The 16,612-nt window shown below is 39.1% G+C and overlaps 1 protein-coding gene and 2 non-coding genes across 5 annotated transcripts in view; 1 reads left to right on the forward strand and 2 right to left on the reverse strand.

The window, feature by feature from the left end:
• The window catches only part of rhbdf1b (rhomboid 5 homolog 1b (Drosophila)), a 45,595-nt gene extending 41,472 nt beyond the window's left edge, over positions 1–4,123 (forward strand). For all 3 annotated transcript variants that reach the window (XM_041974747.1, XM_041974746.1, XM_041974748.1), the window contains 9 exons: positions 319–480; positions 671–771; positions 951–1,014; positions 1,733–1,827; positions 1,902–1,977; positions 2,269–2,369; positions 2,486–2,639; positions 2,741–2,964; positions 3,057–4,123. In XM_041974747.1, coding sequence (XP_041830681.1) covers positions 319–480; positions 671–771; positions 951–1,014; positions 1,733–1,827; positions 1,902–1,977; positions 2,269–2,369; positions 2,486–2,639; positions 2,741–2,964; positions 3,057–3,252 — 1,173 coding nt within the window. In that variant the 3' untranslated portion in view covers positions 3,253–4,123. The remainder of the gene's footprint in view (positions 1–318; positions 481–670; positions 772–950; positions 1,015–1,732; positions 1,828–1,901; positions 1,978–2,268; positions 2,370–2,485; positions 2,640–2,740; positions 2,965–3,056) is intronic.
• trnai-uau lies at positions 2,033–2,126 on the reverse strand. The gene is made up of 2 exons: positions 2,089–2,126; positions 2,033–2,068 (listed from the first exon to the last, which is right to left on the reverse strand). It is a non-coding gene; the product is annotated as a tRNA-Ile (tRNA).
• Positions 4,124–5,607: 1,484 nt separating the features above from the next.
• trnai-uau lies at positions 5,608–5,701 on the reverse strand. The gene is made up of 2 exons: positions 5,664–5,701; positions 5,608–5,643 (listed from the first exon to the last, which is right to left on the reverse strand). It is a non-coding gene; the product is annotated as a tRNA-Ile (tRNA).
• Positions 5,702–16,612: the final 10,911 nt, after the last annotated feature.

The raw sequence follows: 16,612 nt of genomic DNA on the forward strand, positions 1-16,612 counted from the left end.
TTAAATGATTAGCTAACAATACTGGTAAAATAATTTGCTAAGACTCTGTATTAAGCCAAAAGCAATTGATAAAGTCAGATGTTTGATCATTTTAACACTGTAGTGGTGTTAACTCACCTGACACTGGGGTAAACAAGTAACCCAGCACATGTAATTATATTTGGTATGGTAAAATATATAAATAAGAATGTTAAGTAAAATATAATTTAAATTAGTTAAAAAAATTGTAACAGCTGATGGTGTCATTGTAGGGTTATGTGAGCTAGTTTAGCTGTTTTTTTTTTGCTTAGTTGTACTGTGGTTTGCTTTGTCCCTCAGGAAGCATTGATTCACCTTGGTGCCAAGTTTTCCCCTTGCATGCGCCAAGATGAGGAGATCCATAAACTCATTCAGGAGAAGAAAGCAAGGGAAAGAGAATCAGGCTGCTGTGTGAGAAACGATCGCTCCGGCTGCCTGCAGACATTACAAGAGGAGTGTTCGGTCAGTGACACATTCTGATGGGTTTACAGGCTCAGACAGCCTCTAAAACTTGCTTATATGTGGCAGATTTTTTTTTATTTAAAAAAAATCATCCAAAACACTTTGAAGAAGTTCTCAAACGATAAAACCTGCTGAGCACTCTCAGATTATGTTACATCTAACATCTTCAGACGTTTTTATTCTACTGCAGAGTACGTTGTCAGTGTGGGTGAAGTGGCCTCATCACCCCAGTGTTCCACATTTAAATGGAAAACAACGCCAGCACGGCTCAGTCTGCCATCAGGACCCTAGGTAACTTATAATTGTTGTTTGCTGCTTGTGCTTCTTTGTTACTAATATTTTGGGATGCTGTCATCTCTTCAGTCATGTCTATAATTAAACAGACATAAGTATGCCACATGTTTGCATTATGAGTTGTTACTGTAAGCCTGCATTTAATTTAATTTAACTTCTCTTATTGATATTTTTAGAATTTGTCAGGAGCCAGCCTCAGTTTCCCCTCATGAATGGGCAGATGACATCACACAGTGGCCAGTAAGTACATTAGCATGCACTAATTGAAGCCTCAGGTAATCGGATCACCATGACTAAAATCAATAGACTGATATATTTTTATAGAATTGCCAAAGGATGACTTTATCACCTATACATCATGGTCACCTATAACATATTAAAAAGGATCAAATTAAATGACAGAAAACAAGACGTTTATTTAAAGACACATTATGTAATTTTCTGACCTTAAAACTCTGCGTTCTGGACTCGTTTGAGGACACAATGACATCTATCATGTGCATTTCTGGAACCATCGCTTCCCAGTGGCATCCCAAAGCTGAGAAACCGCACTATGCAACTTTTTCTTCTGGGATGCCATGTGATGTTGTATCCGAGTTTTGCTTTACGCATCGCGTCACATTCTAGCAAGTAGATATCAATATCTGCCATTTTGAATGTGAATCGCAGCTGTTTTACCAAAGAATGCAAAAAGACATTATTGGTGGGACAGAGGAAAAGAAGTGAGAAAGAGACAATAAGCGATAATAAGAGTCAAGATAAGACATTTTCACTGACTGGAGAGAACTCACAGTACAGGTAGGATGCAAGATGGATGCCGCATTAGCCGTTGATAGGGGGGATGTCACTGAGAAAATCTGCAAAAGTTCTGTAGCGTGTCTTTATGGTACATAGTCTTCCCGTAACTGTTGTTAAAGCGTGGGGTTACAAAACGTTCTCTGTTGTGTCTGATCTGTAGGTTTGCACAAGGTACAACTCTGGGAATCACACCAACCTTCCTCACATCGACTGCACTATCACAGGCCGACCCTGCTGCATTGGCACCAAAGGACGGTAAGGATCAATAAAGTTTCATTATTTATCTGAGCAAATGAATCAGCTTAAGAATACATGTTTTTTTTTTGTAGATGTGAAATTACTTCCAGAGAGTACTGCGACTTCATGCGTGGCTACTTCCACGAGGAAGCCACTCTCTGTTCACAGGTAGGACAAACAACATAAATATTTGAATCTACAGTTTTATAATGTGACATGTTACTGCTCCAGGTGAGGCTTGAACTCACAACCTCGGCATTACTCTGCAGGTTGCTGTCTTATAAGTACCGCGCGCTGACCGATTGCGCCACTGGAGCTTGTTCATGCTTAGAATTGAGGGTGATCTAGCTAGATTTAACATTTTGTTGCTCCTCAACAGGGTGGCAGTGGAGAACCACTGACTCATGAGCTGACTCAAGCCCTGACTGCTGTTCATCTGACTGTGTCTCTTTCTCCTAGGTGGCCTGTATGGATGATGTGTGTGGTTTACTGCCTTTTCTTAACCCAGAGATCCCAGATCAGTTCTCTCGATTATGGCTGTCCCTCTTTCTTCATGCTGGGTGACTTAAATCTCTATTTTGGCCTCATTATTTATCATCTATTATTTATTGAACTGTATATTGAAAATGAAATGGGGCTTTGACACTGTAACCTTCTGTCTTGTGCGTGTCTGCAGGATCCTGCACTGCTTGGTGTCTGTGTTGTTCCAGATGACGGTGCTGAGGGACCTAGAGAAGCTGGCCGGCTGGCTGAGGATCTCCATCATTTACATGTTAAGTGGCATCACTGGCAACTTGGCCTCCGCTATCTTTCTCCCCTACAGAGCAGAGGTACAAGTCATTTTTAAGTAAAAGATATTTTTGAAAAGATTAAAGATAAATTAAAGATTAAACAGTTTTTTATATTCCCTTTGCCCAACCTCCTCTTCCAGGTGGGTCCTGCAGGCAGCCAGTTCGGCATCATAGCCTGTCTGTTTGTGGAGCTGTTTCAGAGCTGGCAGATCCTGGAGCGACCATGGCGGGCGTTTGCTAAACTGCTGGCCATCTCTATCTTCTTCTTCTCATTTGGTCTGCTCCCTTGGATTGACAACTTTGCCCACATTTGTGGTTTTGTGTCTGGGTTCTTCCTCTCCTTCGCCTTCCTGCCATACATCAGGTAGGTGAAGAAAACTGATCCTTGTAGTTCCTGAATCAGCTCAGATCAAAATTTGTGACTGTTAATTTTTAATTTTTATTCTTTATCCCCAGCTTTGGGCGCTCTGATATGTACCGAAAGCGAGTCCAGATCTGTGTCTTTCTGCTGATCTTCGTGGGTCTGCTCTCCACTCTGGCTATTCTCTTCTACGTTTATCCAGTAAAGTGCGACTGGTGCGAGTACCTCACCTGCATCCCGATCACAGACAAGTTCTGCGAGAAATATGACTTAAACGCTCACCTCCTTTAAACATCAGTATGTGTGTTTCAACAGCTGAGCAGGACTATTTTTACTGAAACAGTTTTTCAGGATTTCCTGTCAGAAATTTAACTCTAGATTTATTGAAGAAGCACAAGAGAGGACCCCGCTGTGAATAACGGCTATGCATGGAAATCTTCTGGCATTTCACTGTTCACCTGCGTGGGAACAGAAGGATCAACGTGAAGTTCACTGATAATACTGTGTTTGGTTATGTGTGATTGATCTGTAGCTGGGCTAATCAATGGCCAGTCACACAGGAGGACAGTTGCATAACAATTGCCTCCATCTTCTCTTGTAAAACTGACTTAACAGCACACCTTAGTGGCCAATAGGAACATTACAACCTGTGACAGCTGCGGCGGATTAGCAGGAGATTTGAGTTTTGTACTTTTTTACTGATTTTTGTCTTATGTCTTCAGAGTTAAACTCACCAAGAAATGAGGCGCAAAAATCCTTAAATGTGCCTTAAATACTCCAACATCCGCACACATATTTCGCTTTGTTTTATTATGTATGTGTGAGTAACTTTTCACGTTAACTTGTAAAAACACATTCAGTTTGACAAAATCATGTAAAATGTGTGTCCACTGCAGTATATAGTGGCTGGATTGTGATTTTTGTGTACTTGTTTACCACGTTAGACATTTTTGTCACAGCCTTTATTTAATATACATTATTCATAAATAGATTATTTTTTATAGTAATCCTGTGGAGTATCTGTGCAAAAAGAAAAATACAAAAAAAAAAAAAAAAACAAGAGACACTTACAGGTTAATCTGGGTAATAGTGAAGAAGTGTATTGTTGTACTAAAGGTGGTAGCGTTTTAGCTACCTTACAATAAACACTGATATTTGTCTACTTCATGAAGTTTAATTATGCTGCAGGTTTGAACTTTGAGTTTGAACTGATCACCTCTTGATAATTATGTTTAAGTATCATATACTGACTAGCTGCACTATTTGAGTTAACAACAAAAACCATTGGTACACACTACACTACAATAACAAGTTTAGAGAGACAAATGGCAAAGCCTCAGAAACAAAAGTATCAGAGATCCTGAGAGCTCGAATAAAAGCAAAGAGCTGAACTGAGAAGAAAGTCGAGACTGTATTGTGGCCTCCACAGGTGGTTTCACAACAATTCACAAGTTAACAACTCACAACGACCCACACAACAGTCAGGTGAGTCAGTGACATGTGACCTTAAAGACCCCTAAAAAATGAACATTTCTTTACACTTATAACCCGTCTCTGGTCCTGAAAAAGGGCAAAGCGACTGACCAGTTCCGCCAGTTTCTCAGGAGATGGCTGGGGCTACCACAGTCCCTGAGCAGCATCACCCTGTACGGCCACCAAACTGCAGCTCCCTTTCAGTGGACTAAAAGAGGAGTTCAAAGTCACCCGCTCCAGAGAGGAATTGATGTATAGGGACTGTAAATGAGAAGGACAGTACCGCTGGCACCATGACCAAGTCTTAAGAACTTTGGTAGACTCCAACAGGATAGCGATCCAGGTCAGTAAGACCCAGGTTGCCCCCAAAGAGTCAATGTCCTGCATTAGAATGGAACAGGGGGCTCACCAACATCAACCGAGCTCTACAAGGGGGCTCATCGCCACCACTCGAGACTGGCGGCTTCAAGTCGACCTCGAAAAAGCTTAAGTTTCCAGTTAACATCACACCTACATCTCTCCTTCCAGACATGGTATTAACATCAGTGTCTACTAAGCAAATGATTTTTCTGGAACTGACTGTGCTCTGGGAGGACTGAATAGATGAGTCCAATGAGAGGGCTAAATTCGCTGAGCTCATTTCAGAGTGCCGGAGTAATGGCTGAGAGCCAGTCATGGTCAGGTGCTGAGGCTTCACTAGACATTCAGAACTGCAAACACTCAAACTTCTTGAAATCAAAGGACTGTAATCCAGGAGAGGTATCAAGAACACTCTGGAGACCACAGAGAGGGGTTCAAGGTGGCTGTGGATTCGTTGGGGGGATCCATGGAACAACACACCCCTGATTACCCCTGTCTGGGTCACCCAGGTGAGGGTGTATGAAAATTAAAGACCCAACACTTATCCTGTCTCATGCTCTTCTTCTTGAGGTAATGACTCATTCTCAAACTGTAAGGAATGCTACATCCTATTCCAGTTGAGAACCAGCCATGGCCTAAACCTTATTAACATTCAATCCAAACTGCTTCACATTCAGCTATGAACAGTTCTGTATGATTGTATCATGTTTGTGGAGAGCGAAATGCAAAGTTAAGCCTGATTCAAATTAGAGATCAGCTGAGAACAACCTGTGCATAATCCAGGTGATCAGAAGTGGTGCCACTAAATAAGCATGCTCCAGGTGAGGCTTGAACTCACAACCTCGGCATTGCTCCGCAAGTAACTGTCTTATAAGTACCGCGCGCTGACCAATTGCGCCACTGGAGCTGCATCAAAATACAAAACATTCATAAAATTATGCCAATACCAGGAAGAATTTCATCCATCAATTTAATTATATGTCAAGTTATGGAGGCATCAGGTTTGGGAGGGAGATCCAGACACCCCTCTCCTCATGCGTTTCCTGGACAGAGGGTATCTGTATATACCCTAGATTATATATAATCTCTCTTTCAAATCCTAGCTCTACCCTAGCATTCTCCTCCCGGTAGGATGTGTCCAGAAAACCTCCAATGCAATATGACCAGGAGGCATCCTGATTAGATGCTTAAACCACTTCCTTGATTTCTTTTGAATAAAGAAGAGCAGAGGCCACTCCAAGCTCCCTCTCAGGCTGTTCCTATCCATCTTTCATGTAGTTGCAGCAGCTTGTATCCAAAATCTCATGCGTTTGGTTACTACCCAAATCTCATGACTGAAATCTTGTGACCACAAGGGTTGGAACGTAGATAGACTAGTGGACTCAACTTTCTCTTCACCACAAAGGACCAGGGCCACTCTTCATTACTGCTGATGAAGCCCCTCTCTGTCCATCTCTTGCTCCATCCTACCATCACTTGCAAATAAGAATCCAAATTACTTGAACTCATCTTCTTGAAGTAATGACTCATTCTCAACCTAAAAGAACCCCTCCATCCTATTCTAGTTAAGAACCATGGCCTCAAACTTTCAAACATCCTATCCGCTTCACACTCAGCTGGGAACCATCCTGTATGACTGTATCATGTTTTTGGAGAAGCAAAGTTCATCTGTGGGAAGCCTAATAAAAATGGACATCTGCAGAGTGAACATAATCCAGGTCATGCTGAACTTTGCATTGCTAGTGGTGAAACTAAATGTGCACTGATTCCTTTAAACACTGAAAAAAGTGCCTTAAGCTTCTGCCCATAGTTACCACTAACTGAATTGGTGACATGGCAACTTTGGCATTCTTAAACCAGTTACTGACATTTAATCACCACATGCTGAATGATTGCATGACTGAAGCCTCTCTAGAAGGTACAGTTTAATTGTGAGCTTTAGAGAGCCACATCTGAAAGCAGTGTCTTATAAATATGGCACACTGAGCAGCTTCATCTCCGGAGCACCCTACTGAGCCCTCAGTGAGATTACATACAACAATGTTTGCATATAAAAAGATTTAGAAAATTATTTTCCTTCACATCAAACAAAGGGAAAAGTAAGTCAATGACACATTAGGCTTTACGTGAGACTTTAAGAAATAGACTAAAGACAAAAATTATTTCAAAGGAAATATTTGAGTTGAAGAAATTTCAGTTCACTCTGACTTGTATTGCTCAAATGTCAAGTGGCATTTAGGTCATTTTTATATAATATGGCTGCTATATGTATTTAAATTGTGTTTGTTCCCTTTTGTATTTGTCTGGTATTTGCCTTTGTTTCTGCAGCCACTAGATGGCAATGAAAGACTGGGTTGCAAGCTGTAGCTGGCATAAAATAAGATCCAACTGCCACTTGTGGTATGAAACCTGAGTAACAGTAACACTCTTTGGGATTTGAATGTCATTAACTCAAATAGAAGCTTTATTAGCATGCAGAACTCTGATTGGTGCCCCTGATGTTTTATGTGTGTGTGACTTACCAGCTTCTCTCTTTGAATGTGTGAACAGACACACACACACACACACACACACTGATACATGCAAACACATACACACTGTGAACACATTATTTCTCTGGCATTGATTAAATCTTGTCTGCAATAAAACAAAGATTTTATGCTAGAGAGGACCCAAGAGGCCAAACACAGATGACACTAATCTGCAAAGAAGAAAAACAGCAGAGGTTCTTTTTATGTTTTTCTTCTTTACAATGTCCTCATTTATTTTTATACATATAAGTGAAAAAAAAGGCATTTTTATATTGTAATCATTTGAGCCCTACTTGTCCCAACTCATCTGTAAAAATTCAGTACATTAAGATAAAGCACAAGCATGGTATGATAATGGTCACTAATTTAGGCCACTAAAGTCAGAGGATCATATCAAACTGAGCTATGAGATGTCTCGTATTTTTAAATATTTGTGCAAGTAGGAAAGGCAGTAAATATTCAGGACTATGCCAATGGTGCAGTCTCTTTTCTTATTTCATATAAATATGCAAAAATAGAGAGTGATGGAGACCTTTGGTATGATGGGTCAAAGTTACTGAATATTAAGCAACTTGACATTTTGCTCATTGGGTTACATCAGGTTAGATAAGGCCAGAAGAAATTAATCTGGCACTTTTGCCTTGACCTTTTGAGGCCTTTTCAATCATGTGCTGTCAGACCTAAAGTAAACTGACTAAGGTGATGAAGCAAATATAGAAGTTATATAACTCCAGCCACTATATTACTAGTTGCCACAGGTACACTTGCTGTTGATAAATCTCTCATATCTCTTCAAAAGATATGAAGCTAAGCTAACTTGGTTAACTTTGCAGCCTATGTGGTAAACTAAACTACTGTAAGAAACATAGGAAACAAGCTAGCATGGCTTTGTTTGAAGTAAGACTACTAATAAAAAATTGTACAGTCTGTGACTTCTTACTTTGAGCACACAGACTATGTACTAATGTATAATTTTAAAGTTTGAGTACTAAGCTAACTGGTTTACCTTAGCTTAAGTATAATGCAGTTATTTGTGGTACCAGTTATTTGTGTAATTATTTGTACTCTAAAATTAGAGATAAGCAGGATAAGAATGGCAATAACTAAAGGGGTGCCTAGAGTGTGCTAGTCCAGACTGAAGGAATGTGCCTTCAGTGACCATATGACATTTACCCTGTCGGCTAATGGTTTAAAATGTTTAACGTATTCTAATGTTATTCATTTTAATAGTTTTTAATGTTATATGCACATTGTAACACTTTGCTCAACTTCTTGTTATTTAAAGGGTGTTAAAAATTAAGTTGCAATTGCACTGAAAATTCTCCCAACAAGCCATAAGTGTGGCTTTACTGGTTTCTATAGCAATTTTTTCATAGTATTGCAACATTTTGAAAGAGGATGGAGAATCTCCTTTTGGTCCCCTGAGTAATATCCTCTTTCTTTAAGGCAATGTGAGGATTTGTCTGAAAAATTCTGAGAAGCACCCTTTTTTGGATACCATGATTTGTTTAAAAAACTCACAACCTGCATCAGTTTGCAAGTACTGGTCTTATAAGTACTGCACGCTGACTGATTGTACCACTGGAGCACATGTGGCAAGCTAAAAACTAACCACACTGTTTTTCTTTGTTTGGCTTTTACTGGATGTCTTCAGAGATAAAGAGAGTCATGAAATAAGGCTAACCATCCCTGCATTTCTCATCAATGACCGATCAATAACTACTCAACTTATTGGCCAGAGTGGTGCATTTACAAAACAAGGTCAGTATTTGGGTTTACACCATTATGTGTTTGCCTTTTTATCAGTGAATGTATGCCAAACTACTTTCAGTAGCTGTTTGGTAAGCACCAAAATTGCTTGGTTAGCTTTATAGCCTGTTTATGCTCTATGCTAAAGACGGATACAGAGCCTTTCGTCCGTTTTCTGCATCCTTTACATGCATTTTTAGTCTGTTTCCAGGGCTCTTGCATATGCATAGTCAGATGTAGCAAATGGAGCAGTATTACATTAATATCCTCCACTGTCAACATATTTGTTGTTGTCAGAAACAGACGTCGGAACTCAAAGGTGAACTCTGACCTCTGCACTGGTGGATATGTTGCCTAACAACTATACCACCATAAAGAAAGCATAGGAATATGAGGACAGTGCCATTTAGAATGGATTTACATATATATGTAGCATAAACAAGCTTTTAGCAAAATATACTATGGTTTCAGCAGTCCAACCTATGTAATTGATTTTTTTGTTGTTGCAATTCAAGTGGATGAACTCGATTTTTTAGTGGTGTCATCACTAAGACTGGGGGCAGAACTCATCACCCCAGCAACCAAAGAAGTGTAGGAGAAGCTTATTGTTTTCTGTGGTTGAGACCTGTAATTTTAACACATTACAAACCTGAGCCATGAAATGAGATGTGAAGAGTCTGTGGTTATTTGCAAGATAGAGCTGTTCAGGCTCTAATGCCAAGAATTTAGATACTACATTCTTTTGGAGACTCAACTGTTGGTCACTTTCATTTGATGTTGGACAGGTAGCACAGTTTCATCACATTGCCTTTTGCTACAGAAAGAAAAAGAAAGAATCAAGAGGTAAGGTCGCAGATTATGACTTTGAGGTAACTGGTTTTGTATTTTTTTTTATCACACAGATAGTCCATGATCTACTTATCTATCTTCCCTCTCTTTGTTCTCACTATAAAGTGGTTGAGGATGAATGAATGATTATACTCCTGCAAACCTTGAATATAATCCCAGTAGTCATCTTATTTTCTCATCATGGCTGCTTGGCTTAATACAGGCAGCACCCAGAGCCATTAAACCCCCTCCCGCTCTCCTCTCTACCCACCCATGTACCCTCGTAGGGAGTTATCTTTCCTCCTTACTCACATCTCTTTAACTCCCAAAAACCTCCTTTCTCTTGTCCATCTTCCTCTTCTGTTCATTTCATACCTCTCTGTTTCCATCCCTCACCTTCTATTTGTTTTTTCTCATGCCCCCTCCCCCTCCTCTACCTAGCCTCCATCAAGGCTACTATAGAGATGGTAATGTGACATGAAGTGGATGGTTTCCACGAACCATTGATTTGCATCAAACAAGACCCCACTTTTAGATATTCCCCAGACCTGTCCCTCCTCCTCTTTGCTTCATCTTTTAATGATTGGGAGTCTTTTTTGGAAAAAAAAATCTCATAATAATTAAACTCAGGCTTCATATGCCACTGACAGGTGTTTACAGATTACATGGAAAAGAAAGAAATCATAGATAGATAGATAGATAGATAGATGGATGGACGGACGGACGGACAGACAGACAGACAGACAGACAGACAGACAGACAGACAGACAGACAGACAGACAGACAGACAGACAGACAGACAGACAGACAGATAGATAGATAGATAGATAGATAGATAGATAGATAGATAGATAGATAGATAGATAGATATGTTTGCATAGAAAGGACACCGAAATGGGACCCTGACAGCAGGCCAACAGGTGGCCACTGACAGACCCTCTCTATTCATTGTGCCTGGAACAACAACACGTACACACACACACACACACACACACACGCGCATACACACACACACACACACACACACACACACAGAAACACACACGTGCACGCTCCTCAGACTCTGCACCCTGGCTGTCAGGTGAAGAAGGCCAATCAAGATGGGGTGGGGGTGGGGTTGTTGTCTTTATGTGCACGCATGACAAAGTGGGGGTGTGAGGCAGGCCTGGTGCACACCTGTCTGATGATCCCACCTATGGCAGCGTTGATGGAGAGTAATGTTATAGCAGCCCCCAACCTCCCCACCAATTTTGTCCCACACACCACCTGGACTGACACTGACAAAACTCCTCTTAATTCTGTGTGTGTATGTGTGTGTGTTTTCACCTAAGTGAGCAGCATAAATCCTGCTCTTGTGTCTTATTTCTTTGTTAGATCCATAAATGTGCAGGATTATCAAATCTTAATCTTCACCACAACATTATTAGACTGAGCAATGTTAGATTTTTTTCTAACAGCCTGCTTTGTGGACCCAATTTTCCACATTTACATACAGGTGTTTGGTTTAATTGTTAAGGACATATCAAATTGAGAATCTTCGAGAACCTTAAGTCTTGCTCACAGAAATGAAAAAATTGCTGTCACATACAGCTGAAATCATCCCTTTGGTGAAGGGGAAAGCCAGGGAAAACAGCAGGATCTTGCATCATTCTGTACAATAGCTTACTTCCTGAGTACTCCCTCCACACTGTCATCTCCAGAGGACAATCCTCTTCCCTACCATGTGCCCTCCAGCTGTCCTTAAGACTTGCTCTCATCCTCCACTTATTGGCTCACAGTCACTAATGACACATATACACACATACACACATGCACCTGTATGCACACACCTCATTAGTGATCACTATAACAATACTCTCTCCCTAAATGCCGTCCCAGAATCTCTCTGATGGTTTGCAATTCTCTCTTTTTTCCTCTGTAAAGGTGCATAACCCCATCCCCCTTCCTTCCTTTGTCTCCTCCCTCTGTGTGTGGGTTGAGTCTCATTGGAGTCATTTTCATGGAATTGTTATCTGATATTAGCACAGCACTCACAGGACACTGAAGGAGAACCACAAACAACAAACAGTTAAAAAAAGAAGTGTGTGGAAGTTAATGATGCACTGTCTAGTGAAAAAAATGTGCAGTGGGGGTACCTCAAGGAACAATATTAGGTATCCTGTTATTTAATTTATATGTTAATGATCCTCCACAAAGAGTCTCATAAGGTACGCTTGGGAACATGAGCTTATCATGCTACTACCACTGTAGTATAAAACAACTGTTTCCTGAAATTTCTTCTGAATTTAACTGGTGACAGTAATTTAATTCTAAATTTAATATAATTTGCAATAAATGCACCAATTCAATTTTAAATTATAATAATCACTTGCACTGACTGGAATTTTATTGACCTTTTGATATTTATGTTAAAACTCTCAGATAGAACACTTAAAAATGTAATGTACACATTTCATCCAATACTGTATTTTGTCTAGCATACACCTCTTTATGTTCAAAAATATTTGTATTTTACTCAATGTGAAGATGAAAACTATGAGATTTTTGCAAACTGCAGCTTTTCCTCATTTCAACTTCCTAATACTTTTCATAAGTAAAATATTCATGAAAATTTCTATTACCAATCACAGGCTGTGGTTTGCAGCCTTCTCTGCTTACCACTGTGCTTCTCTGTTGCGTTGTTGTTTAAGAAAGATCAGGAACAATGAAATATAACCTGAAAGTGGACTACTTTTTGTGCCCCCCCCTTAGTGTCCCAAGTGATAATTAGATAAAAGACAATATTTATATGTAATGTTGTAAATGTTGGCTTTTTAAATAAAATTAAAGAACAAAAAACAAAAGTTTTTTCTAGAGACAGAGTGATTCCTTACTGGCTTCCTGCCATGTGGGGCCATTTGTTCTTTATTTATAGCATGCAACTATTTAAGATTAAGGAAACCTTTCATGCTCGTTTTCCTGCTTAACTGCTGACTATTTCATAAATTAATTATGTTTTCTCATTTTATTTAAATGATTATTCTTTTCTATTAGAACACATACTCTTTAATAACTAGAAAACAGCTGTAATCTCACATGTTTTAGACTAAAACATATACTGTGTACAGTGTTTAAGTTTGAGACGATGAAATATTACAATCATTTAAAATGTTATCATAGCTTTTATTAATTACATTAATTTAGAATGCAAAAGACCTTTACAAACTATTTTAGAAAAGAGCCATCTGCACACTTGACTTGATTGGTTGGTTGTTTGAGATATCTTCCAGATACTAAAACAGCTCTTCTGTGGACTTTTTATTTTTTTATTGCATCCGTCTCTTTGTTTAATCTCACACTAACTCATTCACTCAGTGATGGTGAGAGCATGACTCAGCAGAGACCAATCTCGTTGGGGATTATTCTAATGCTGCCGAATGATTTCAGAACTACACCACCTCCCTGATGGATAATAATCCATCCAAACACTTGGAGGGCCAAAAAAAAAAACCTTTGCACAATACTGCATATGTATTCCAATGACAACCATCTTCATCCAGAGCCGGCCCAAGACATAAGCAAACTAAACACCTGCTTAGGGCTCCCGTCACCACCAGGTACCAGCTTTATCTTCTTCTTCTGCAGAGCAGTCTGTCATCCTCAGTATGTCTGCTGATTTACCTGGTGAGTTAATAACAACACCGACTTTGTGATTACACATTGCACCACAGAAAATTCTGAGATCAATAATTTAGTTTCCCCAAAGGCCCGTCTTCAGTGGTCACTGAGGTTGATGCCACGTCTACATCCTCAGCAACTTCAGCAGCTCCACCAGTTCACTCAGCTGAATGACCAGTTCACCCAGCTGAAGGACCATCTTTCTTCTCAGACTCAGAAAGGACTGATTGGGTATTCAGACGGCCTCTGCCTATAAAGGAGAATTTGATGTTTTCCTAAAGACAATATGGCTGAAGCTTCCACCTCCACTATACCTAAAGACAAATAGTCCGGGGGGGAAAGTTCAAGCAGATGTACATCTCTTTATTTACATAATTATTTATAGATTGTTTTCAAATATTATTTATTATAATTGATAGTCTGTTTTTGTGAATTTTTGTTTATTTCTTTTAGAGAACCTAAAAATTAAGTAATCTTTATTTTAGTGATTTTAATTGCAGTTCTAGTTTTTGTAGGTGTTTAATGTTGCACATTGCTGTTTATTTAAAACCAAAAGTAATAAACCAGTTGACGTGTTTACAGTAAATACATTTTATATTGGTCTATTTAAATACTTTTAGTGGGTCTGTGACATTCAGTAACCCAGTTAATAAAATATCACTTTGAATATAAAACATAAATCATTCTTAGGCCACATTTGTAGCTGAATTTGTTACCATTTCAGGTTAAAGACAATAGAAGGGTAAAAGAAATACCTGGCTGTAAAAAGAATGCTGTGAACTACCTCCTGTAACTGTGTAATTGTTTTATGTATTGCTTCCTTTGAGGCCAGCAGGGAGAGTTGCTGAATATTAATTGCAAGATTAATTGCAAGAGGCCCCACGGAGGCTTGGGCCAGCCCTGTCTTAATCAGTCATGTTCCTTAAATTCAGCATAAAGTAAAGCAATACATATGATCACACTTTCATATGCTGTTTAACATATAAACCGTATGAGCAGTCAGACAAATTTCTAGTTTTCTACAAAGTCATTACAATCGTGGGTGGAATGTGGCTGTCCCACATTGCATTTCTTACACCATTCTTAATGAAACGGTTGAGTTTCCCCTCTTTGTTTCACTGTGTTTCAGTCAGTTAGTGATGGGTCAATAGGGAAGCATAATTGAGGGGAGGGGGGCCATTGTGTCCAGTGTAAGACAAGCAGGACTAATCATTGTACAAGGCAAGTCTGGGCCTGCCTGGACTGAGGAGTGACTGCTGGTTGTTGGGATGGTGTGATGGGCCATTATGACTCAGCTGCATATGAAGGACGTACTCATGTACACACACACACACACACACACACACACACACACACACACACACACACACACACACACACACACACACACACACACACACACACACACACACACGTATCCAAATATAACAATTTCAGTTTTATTCTCATTAAAATGAAAAAAAGTTCGAGGCCCACAGGGATTTACTGTACAGTAACCTGTAAACTCATGAAACTTTGATGGTAAGTGGAGACATTATTTGAACTTTACACTTCATTTCATTTACATATTCTGACATAACACCAAGGAGATAATCTGACATTTTAAGACAAAAAAGAAAAAATATCATACAAAAACACATTTAGTCTATATGTCAACAGTTAAGTTAAAAAAAATCACCTTAGAACATTTAGATAAATAAACTTATTCACAACATAAATAATCTGTGACTGCAAATATTCATTTATTTTTTTTCACAGCACTTGGAAAAGTCCATGAACAAAGATGGAGTTGTTAGCGTTGTACAACTGGCTGTTCCACTCTGTCACAACAACACATCTGAGAACTGACCTGTTCCCGTTCACCAAGAGAGGCAGCACAAACAAGCAAGTCAGCATCAGGTGTTCAGTCTTATTTGCTGTCTATTTAATAGTCAGTCGTTCAAATAAACTAAAATTAAATCCCCCTTTTTTCCTTTTTTTTATTAAATCTTATTGAAAATTGATTTTTGGACAAACTAATTGCTTTAAATGTCAAAGGAAAGTTTTAGTTCTGCTATATTACATTTCTGCTTCTGAGGAGCTGAAAAATGCACTAAGATGAACAGGATGATTTCTGTGTCTTTGTTTTGGGACTTTTGTTTTTGGAATGCAGAAATGCAAGTAAACCCATCCTTTTGCATAGTAGCACGTTTAGTGAGTCCCTCAGAGTCCAAACATGTCCAGTTATAATCAGATCAGCCAGGACGCATGTCTGTATGTGGTGTAAACAACCTTTGAGCAGCTTTTACTTTCTGACAAAAGAAACAAACTTGGACGAAGTAAAGAAGATTTCAGTTTAACAGTTACATAATATTTTTTGTTAAACATTACTTTAAAATGGTTTGACTATTATGACTATTAACTTCCACCCTGTCACTCCATTTATATGCATTATAACACAAATCATCATGCTTGGTGTTCTGCTCCCCCAAGTGTGGCTGAGGGACATTTTAATTGGTAAGTCATCACTTTTTTTTTCTAGTTACAGATCTACAGCTTCCCCCAAATCAGCCACTGTATAATTTTTTTGGTTATACCTGTTATATTTTTGTTTTATTTTTGTTTTATTGATTTATTTCAAACATGTAAAAATCAATCAATAAATAAACACAAAACAAAAAGCATATAAAGAAAGCAAATGTAGGAGGGCATTCCACCTCAAGCCACTGCAACTAAACAAAATACTTTTCAGGTTCAAAAAGGAGTGGTGGAAATTATGAACTTATTTAACCACAAACCTCAACCTCAAACAAATTTCTCTTTTTTTCAGCTTCCTGCGAACAAATTCATTAATTTTTAGTTTACAGTTCTATACAATATGGCATACTATAGAGTATTTCTTATTAAATATGTGTAATATATTTATAATAGGCTGCATGGTGGTGTGGTGGTTAGCCTCACAGCAAGAAGATCGCTTGTTCGAGCCTCAGTTCAAACTTGGGGGGCCGTTCTGTGTGGAGTTTATATGTTCTCCCCGTGTATGTATGGGTTTTCTCTGGGTTCTCCGGCTTCCT

This window comes from Melanotaenia boesemani, chromosome 21 (genome assembly GCF_017639745.1).
Source record: "Melanotaenia boesemani isolate fMelBoe1 chromosome 21, fMelBoe1.pri, whole genome shotgun sequence".
Lineage (NCBI taxonomy): Eukaryota > Metazoa > Chordata > Actinopteri > Atheriniformes > Melanotaeniidae > Melanotaenia > Melanotaenia boesemani.